At 41.9% G+C, this 9392-nt stretch overlaps 1 protein-coding gene across 1 annotated transcript in view; it reads right to left on the bottom strand.

The window, feature by feature from the left end:
• Position 1: 1 nt before the first annotated feature.
• Positions 2 to 9392, bottom strand: part of LOC129841550 (FHF complex subunit HOOK interacting protein 1A-like) — a 38803-nt gene continuing 29412 nt past the window's right edge. The window contains exons 11-14 of the mRNA XM_055909876.1: positions 7405 to 8490; positions 6761 to 6939; positions 3740 to 3860; positions 2 to 2964 (exon numbers count right to left, since the gene is read on the bottom strand). Of these exons, the coding sequence (XP_055765851.1) occupies positions 2771 to 2964; positions 3740 to 3860; positions 6761 to 6939; positions 7405 to 8490 (1580 nt within the window). The 3' untranslated portion in view covers positions 2 to 2770. The remainder of the gene's footprint in view (positions 2965 to 3739; positions 3861 to 6760; positions 6940 to 7404; positions 8491 to 9392) is intronic.

Genomic DNA, 9392 nt, shown 5'->3' with positions numbered 1-9392 from the left:
ACACTAATACATGTCTTTATTAAAATAATAATTCCTTGGAACCTCTGACTTTAATGACAGAAGAATAGACACTGGAGTAACCTGACAAGGTCATCGCTGACATCTAAAATGGATGCTAATAGTTGTAGAAAGGGAGAAACTAGACTACTTCTCTTTGGAATGAAACCTCTACGCAACTGAAGAGTACTGTGCCTCTAAATTTGGTTGAAATAAATGTGCTCCACACAACATTCTACTACAAGACAATATGGAGTACATCATCAAATTTAGCAATGGCAAGAAATGATGCATTCCATAACTGTCCATCGGTCCAATTTGTGGACTAGTTCGAGCAGACAGTGGTATATTTTTGACTTTGCAGGTGCATCCACATTCATCCCCTGGGTCATGTTCACTAGGATGAACCATAGGAAAAAGTTTTGCAACAAAAAACAAAAAAGAGCATTTCTAAATGGATAAGCTCACTTTTATGCCTACTGAACATGACCATGCTTAGCCCAGAGTAGACACTGTAAACAAAAGGAGGAAATTCATTCAAAATTCAGGCACCAATTTTAAGGTAGTTCTTCCCTAACATACCGATTTAATGGGGACAGGCATTGTAACAAAATGTCTCCTTGGTTGAAATCAAAACCTTAAATAAAATTAAGTCAATTAAAATCAAGGCTATTTATTTGTTGCTAATGGTAGACCATGTCTTAGTCTGGAATTCAAACTTAAACATTGGTGAAATGGAGCATAGGCTACCCATGTCTTCCTGTGAGAGTTGGCCAACAATCAATGCTAAAATGAATGTGCCAAATCATCAATGAACCAACCAACAGTGATGTATTCCAATTTTCCCAACTTGACTCATAAAAACGTACAAGAAACATGCATACCCTAATACAGCAACGAAATAACAGAACACCTCAAGTTACAACTTCTGTGAAAAAATATGGCAATAGAACCTCTCTACAAAACAGTTCCATTATTGTGACATTAAGTACATTCTGTATTAAATACCCAACCCCATCAGGAAACAAAACGTAATAAAGTACTCTCATACCTCAAATATCAATAATGATTTGCATAGTGTGCTGCTTCTTTGATTCTTTTTCCCAATTATATACAAAAAGTACTAAAATAAGGCTAAGACATTGAGGGCTTCCCAAACGGCACCCATTACCCCAAATAGTGCACTACTCTTGATTTATATGGTCAAAAGTAGTGCACTACATAGGAAATAAGGTGTTGTTTTGGATGCCAACATTGAGTGCATCACCCTGATATGGAAAGCTCCTTTTAGAGAGATATCATTATAAATAACGTGCATTCAGAGGACAGGACCTGGTGCACCATGGGAAAATGGAGTTAGCCGCAGCATTGAGAATTGACGTCAGAAGAACCCAGTGTCCCCTAAATTAAAAAAAAAAATACTTCTAACTTGAATATCTAATGTGCATTGAAAACATAACATAATTGAAATAGGTCTATTGAACAAAGAAAGTCTTTGATTTAAGGTATTTAGCGACACACAAACTTGTTGTGTACAGTGAGCCTGATCGTCTAAGTTACTAGGCCTCTCCTTCAGTCAAGCGTTTTGAACAACGATCACCACATACATAACATTAGGGAATGCCATGGTCTACACCAACTCAGAAAGTAAGTATGAGATGATTGGGACTCCCACTAGCATCCCACTTCCAACACGCTAACCAGTAGTTTAGAGTGGTGCTGCTAGGGTGCTTGTCACTGGTACCCCGTGTTCACAGCCAAGTTAGCGTTACCCATTGTGGATTTATTATTACTTTCCCACTATTTCTCTATTTTCTTTCTCTCTACATTGTTGAGAAGGGCCCGTAAGTAAGCATTTCACTGTTAGTCTACACCTGTTGTTTACGAAGCATGTGACAAATAACATTTGATTAGTGATGAATACTCCGCAGGGAGAGATCCTGACAAAATAGGCTCCTGATTATTTCCAGTACAGCATGCGACCCCAGGGTGACACCACGGCACCACCAGAGATTTCGGTAAGACCACGTATAAGTCCCTATTGTACGGTGGCCATCACTACAAGACAACTAGAGCTGGTCACTGGAGAGGGTGTTGCTACCAGGGTATGAATGCAATATTGTAAGTCTAAAAGCCTAAAGGGACAGGTGATGTGTCCTTTGTGTATCATTAACTTCCCATTGTTCCATTCAGCCGGTTCCATTCTATTCAGTCTTTGGTCGATTAGCCCCAAGCTTCCATTTCAGAATTCTTATTGGTTGGTGCAGGGGTTCCACCAAAGGCTTGAAGTAGGTCAGTACTTTACAGTCATTATAAATCACATGACCTGCTCCTTGGATGTGGCATAGGCCTATGCATACAACTCTCTGAGGGCAGAACCATATACATATGAGTCTGTCTGAGGGTATCAATGGCAAATGCATCAAATGGGTGAGAGATTCCTGTAAGTTATGTGTTACTGTACATCAGAGCCCGCCGTTTTTATATATTGGTTTGGAAAAATATATTAGCCTCAAATATATATATATATATATAACCCAATTTAAAAACTACCTCAGGGAGAGAGATCAAAGACGAGTGAATAAATCCAAGAGGTATAGTTTTCTTCATCAAGTAGTGTTGGAAAACATGAAAAACTTTCAAAGAGTCTTTTTAAAACGTTTAAAAGACCCGAGTGGACACAACAGGTCAGGGACAGACACTCACTCCTTCCCTGTGAGACAATGCTACCATAACATTAGTAAAACATTATTATTACAATGTTATTATATCGTTATTCCTCCATAGGGACGTGCGATAGTATCGAGTGCTCCTGCGCAATGGCCGCCAGTTCTTTGAGGAACTCTGTGAAGAGGACGGTAGCGAAGACCTCGGTCCTGGCCAGGGAAATGGTCTTGGGCTGGGGAGGAGGAGAGCTCTTCATCATCCTTCCTGCCTCCAGGGGGGAACATTCTCGGTTGTTTGTATCTGTAGAGGATCAGTAAATAGAGATGAAAAATAAGACATTAGTAATAGTAGCATTTAACTGCAGTTGGACATTGTAGCAAGCTCATGTTAGTCCACTTGAAAGAAGAAATTATCCCTTTTATATCAGTCTCATTTTCCATTTTAAATCTCATACCAATACATTCCTTGCTCAGAGAGAAAGCTCGCATATAAAATGGTGGGGAGAAACCATTGGGAATGCAGTAGACTAGAGAAGTATGAGCAGAAGAACGTCAGAAGGACCTGAGTTGTTTCTCCATTGCTGCAATGCTTCATGGCCAAGCTGAATACATTCTCCAAGTCCTCGAGGAGGAACCAAACAACACAAACTAAGCACAGATACAGTTTTAATCTTTCAGTGGTGCTTCATTGCATTGCAGTGATTAGAAACAACAGTATTGCTAGGCTCATTACTGCTCTTATGATCTAGGATATTGCCTCAAATCCTCTGGAAGCTTTGCCTGTATCCATTCTAATCTCAATGACCTGGCTATTGGCTACAAAACAGACCTAAATGACATTCTAATGATGCTCATAGGATAGCTCACAATAAAGCTCAGAATTCAACATTGAACAACGTCTATTCAAACAAAACATTTATACTACCAGTAAGTAACAGTACACGGTTATACGGCTGTTATAAACACTATGTATCCCGGCAGGGAAGCCATTACGTTAGCTTCAGAACATCTTTAATAACATGGAACCGGATATGTAGGACAGAGCATTGTGGGTACTGTAGTCAATCAAGTCTCACCTTGACCCTTGAGTGAACTCTCCCTGGCCAGGAGGCAGTGCTGGGCAGAGGTGATCAGCTCTGGGAAGTTCTTCTTGGCCGAGGCCTGCTGCTCTATCTGGTTCTTAAGGGAGGCTAGTACCTGATATGGAAACACATATATAGTAACATCAGTAGCACATCAGACAGGAAATACAGTGCCTTCAGAAAGTATTCACACCCCTTGACTTTTTTGTTGTGTTACAAAGAGGGATTAAATATGGATTTAATTGTAACGATCTACACAAAATACTCTGTAAAAGTGGAAGAAAAATGTTTTAATAAATGTTAGAATTTATGACAAATAAAACACTAATACATCTTGATTAGATAATTATTCACCCACTGAGACAATACATGTTAGAAACACCTTTGGCGCCAATTACAGTTGTGAGTCTTTCTGGGTAAATCTCTAAGAGCTTTGCACAGCTGAATTGTACAATATTTGCACATTATTATTCAAGATATTATTCAAGCTCTGTCAAGTTGTTTGTTGATCATTGCCAGACAGCCATTTTCAAGTCTTAGCCATAGATTTTCAAACCGATTTAAGTTAAAACTGTAACTCGGCCACTCAGGAACATTCAATGTCCTCTTGGTAAGAAACAGCAGTATAAATTTGGCCTTGTGTTTTAGGTTATTTTCCTGCTGAAAGGTGAATTAGTCTCCCAGTGTCTGTTGGAAAGAAGACTGAATCAGGTTTTCCTCTAGGACTTTGCCTGTGCTTAGCTGTATTCCATTTATTTTTATCCTAAAAAACTCCTTAGTCCTTGCTGATGACAAGCATTCCCATAACATGATGCAGCCAACACCATGTTTGAAAATATGAAGAGTGGTACTCAGTATTGTGTTGTGTTGAATTTGTACCAAAAAAAGCTTTGTATTCAGAGCAAAACGTTCCTTTCTTTGCCTCATGTTTTGCAGTATTACTTAAGTGTCTTGTTGCAAACAGAATGCATGTTTTGGAATATTTTTATTCTGTTCAGGCTTCCTTCTTTTTACTCTGTCATTTAGGTTAGTCTTGTGGAGTAACTACAATGTTGTTGATCTATTCTCAGCTTTCTCATTACACAGCCATTAAACTTTGTAACCTTTTAAAAATCATTATTGGCCTCATGGTGAAATCCCTGAGCAGTTTCCTTCCTCTCCGGCAAATTAGTTAGGAAGGACGCCTGTATCTTTGTAATGACTGGGTGTATTGATACACCATCCAAAGCCTAATTAATAACATCACCATGCTCAAAGGAATATTCAGCGTTTGCTTTTTTACATTTTATCTACCAATCAATGCCTTTCTTTGCGAGGAATTGAAAAACCTCCCTGGTCTTTGAATCTGTGCTTGAAATGTATTACTCGATTGAGGGACCTTATCCCAAATTGTATGTTTGGGGTAGTCATTCTGAAATCCTGTTAACCACTATTATTGAACACAGAATGAGTCCATTCAGTTTATGTGACTTGTTAAGCACATTTTTACTCCTGAACTTACTTAGGCTTGCCATAACAAAGGGGTTGAATACTTAGACTCAATACATTTCAGCATTTCATTTTTTATTACATTTCAAAAATGTTCTACTAACAAAATTCCACTTTGATATTATGGGGTATTTTGTGTAGATCAGTGACACAAAATCTCAATTGAATCCATTTTAAATTCAGGCTGTAACACATTCAGAATGTGGAAAAAGTCAAGGGGTGTGAATACTTTCTGAAGGCACTGTAGATGCCAGAGCACAGAAAGTACAGGATAAATATTGTATCAAAGCTGCAATGAGGTAGTCTCGTTCGGCTATCCTGATCTCGCGAGCTTACAATGAAACAAGATGGTGGATCAATGAGATCACCATGCTGAATTGTTTTGTTTTTTTGCACACAAAACATTGCATTTCCACAGCGCAAGATGCCTTATCAAAGAAAGTGTACATTTGTTTTGACTGAATTAAGCCAACAGGCTTTGCGTACTTGATGACAAGAGTATTGCTATACACACTATCAGGTGTAAAACGGGTAGCTTTTGCATAAAAGCATATCACACGATTGAAAACAAAACCAGAGGCATAAACCAGACAAAACAAGGACATTAAGCAAGACAAGACACGCTGATGATGAGCGAACCAAACCGTATTCATCTCCATGACAAACAATCCACCTCTTTTAATCTGGACCCTAATGAAAATGAAGTACCCAGTGTTTGTACGTCAAACTCTCGCCATCCCCTTTCATCCCCATCCAAACATTCCCTTTAATGCGAGCTTTCAAACAGCCCCATTCCATTTTGATTTACTTGTTTACACATCCTCTATTCAATTATGCATGAATCAGCCAGCAGGAGAGAAAAACACTGTGTTAAAGTCTCACTAGACTTGTTTCACAGCCATTTTGAACTCTGTTTTCATTGCCACGTTAAGTGTACGCCCGCTCATAGCCTGCATCCTAAATGGCACCCTATCCCCTATATGGTGCACTACTTTTACCCAGGGTTCATAAGGCTCTGGTTAAAAGTAGGGCACTATATAGGGAATAAGGTCCCATTGGGGACACATCCATAGTATTCATAATCTCCTCTCTAATTGATACTATTCATAACGGATCCCTCCTCTCTAACAGGTTTTCTGGTTGTTTCATGAGTCTCCAAAGGTTTAAACAGCTTAGAGCGGTGAGGGAGAAAAGCAAACAGTTGTTTTGGGGGGACGTTTTTACACCTCTAATGCTTACTAAATGGAGCAGAGTGAAATGTATACTAAGAGAGTTGTGTCTCTCTTGAGTAGGCGTGCATTGCAGTGTCTATGATGAGTATCTTAACAGTAGGACTGTGTCCATCTCTGCCTGAAAGTCATTGAGAGAGAACAAAGGATACAGATAGACAGACAGACTGAAAGTCAATACATAGTCAGAGATAGATGGACAGACAGACTGGCAGAATTATTGGAATCTAGGAGCGGGAGTGGACCCTGGGCTGGTGGCAGTTACACTCACAGTCGCGCACACACACACTCTCTGTACCTGATAGAGTGAGCGCACGCTGGGCTGGAACACCATGTTGGTGTTGAGGAGGAAGGATTGCAGCAGGGGCTGGGGGTAGGCAGCCAGCTGGGCCAGTATACCAGTCAGCAGGAGGTTGACATGGAGAGAGTTATCCAGCATGTTCTCCAGACGTGACAACAGCACACTGACAAATGGCCCTACAGGAAGAGAGAAAGAGTCTTTACTCAGATTGTCAAACCTGGTTAAAGATCAAGAACAAGCCTTAATTAAAGTAAGGCAGATAATACTTCAATCTACACAGGAAGAGAGAGAGACTTTACTCAGACTGTAGTTTTATCTGTCTTACTTTAAGACTTGTTATTTAACCAGGTTTGACAGCCTGAGTAAAGTCTCTCTCTGTCTCTGCGTCTGTCTCTGCGTCTGTGTCTGTCTCTGTGTCTGTCTCTGTGTCTGTCTCTGTGTCTGTCTCTGTGTCTGTCTCTGTGTCTGTCTCTGTGTCTGTCTCTGTGTCTGTCTCGGTGTCTGTCTCTGTGTCTGTCTCTGTGTCTGTCTCTGTGTCTGTCTCTGTGTCTGTCTCTGTGTCTGTCTCTGTGTCTGTCTGTCTGTGAAGATATTGTACAAAAGTTAAGGCTTTTATTTCTGACGGTGTTGTTTTATCTTACCTGTAAAAGGCACCGACTGGCTCCTAGTGCTCCCACTGCGGCGCTTGGTCCCAAACAGGGACGAGTGCTGCTTCTCCAGCTCTGGCGTATCCATAGAGAAGGAGCTGAAGTCCACCTCGTCCTCCTCCATGGGGGTGACAACAGGATTCCGGAACTCTTTGTCCACCGTTTTCACAGGGCTGCTCCCCCCAGTCCCGGCCTCGTCGCTGCCCAGCGTACGAATCAGCTCCTCGTACTGATCCATGAGGTCGTCCCCCACCTCAGTAGCCGAGGGGCTCTGGAGGTTGGAGTTGTGGTCCGCAACATGAGCTTTGACCTCCTTTGACCCCTTTGTGACCTCCGAGCTGTTGACCTCCATGTTGGTGGGATGGAGGGGAAGACTCAGGCCATTGCTGAGGGGGACCTCATCCTTCTCCTGCAGACTGGATTCTTTGAAATGGTACTCCTCAAGGTTAAATTCCATTCCAGAGTCCATTTCAGATTCCTCCGATTCCGGTAGTTTCTCCCTGCTGGGTCTGCGGCGATCCACAGTATCGCGGGCGTCCTTCTTTGCCACAAGGTCATAGACCATGACATCATCCTGGAAGTCGGACTCCTCGATGTAGGAACCCTTAACCAGCATGATGGCAGTCCTCCTCATCTCTTGGATGTGTTTGGGCGGCTCGGCTGCAGGCGGCTGTGGAGGTCTACTACTCTCAGCAGCAGCAGCCTCGGGGGACACCACCGGACCGGCATCATAACTATCGTCCCACTCCAGCTCTAGTTGATTAGTAGGGGCTGGGTCTGTGGTCTGGGGCAGGCAGGGGGGACGAGGCCGTGGATGTGGATGTGACCTCTTGGGGTTGACCTTCTGGGCTTGGCGTCCCCTGGCCCCAGCCTCCTCCAGGGCACTGGGTTGGTACTCCTCTGGAGGGGGGTCCTCTCCATCGTAGGCGGCCGACCACACCTGGCAGGCCCGGGTGCAGCTGCTGATGCCCAGGCGGGCGTTGTAAAGGTAGTGAAGGTAGTTGACGTCCAGGTAGATCTCAGAGCCGATGACACAGGAGTAGCCGAAGCCACCCTCCTCCAAAAAGGTCTCCTTACTCTCTGAAAAACAGACAGAAAGACAGGGAGCACTACAAGTCAGTAATGTATCTAACAGTGATAGACAGACAGAGACAGACAAAGAGAGAGACAGACAGGAAACAGAACAAGTCAGTGCGATGAATAATATAACTAATCCTGGCTGACACACTGCGCTGCATGCGCGCTGCATTCACGCACAGCAGAACTAATGACGTTGACAATTAACCACAGGAGGCTAAACTGATGTAATTGAGATTTCATGAGTTGATAAAAACACTTTCTAATAAGGCCTCGTATGTTATTCATCTGACAACATGATACTTCACGTAAAGATCATACAGAACCATAACTGATGGATGTTTGAATGACTCTTAATAGGGAATAGTAAATGGTTAGGAATAATGCATTATCAATAGAACATGTACTACTACGGGGATAGGAATAACGCATTATCAATAGAACACGTTCTACTACGGGGATAGGAATAACGCATTATCAATAGAACACGTTCTGCTACGGGGATAGGAATAACGCATTATCAATAGAACACGTTCTACTACGGGGATAGGAATAATGCATTATCAATAGAACACGTTCTACTACGGGGATAGGAATAATGCATTATCAATAGAACACGTTCTACTACGGGGATAGGAATAATGCATTATCAATAGAACACGTTCTAATACGGAGATAGGAATAATGCATTAACAATAGAACATGTTCTACTACGGGGATAGGAAACTACATTCAGCCACGGGACCATTTTTGTCCGAGCAAATGGGCCGGAAATAATTGTAATAATTTGTACACTGCAAATTGACCACAACTAAGCGCAAACAGAGATTGTATCAATTTTTTTTATTTGTGGGAATAATTGGGAACAGATTTCCTAGATTAAATAATTTATTTGCTGAATTCCT

This window comes from Salvelinus fontinalis, chromosome 42 (genome assembly GCF_029448725.1).
Source record: "Salvelinus fontinalis isolate EN_2023a chromosome 42, ASM2944872v1, whole genome shotgun sequence".
Classification (NCBI taxonomy): domain Eukaryota; kingdom Metazoa; phylum Chordata; class Actinopteri; order Salmoniformes; family Salmonidae; genus Salvelinus; species Salvelinus fontinalis.
This window is presented reverse-complemented; position numbering and strand designations above follow the sequence as displayed.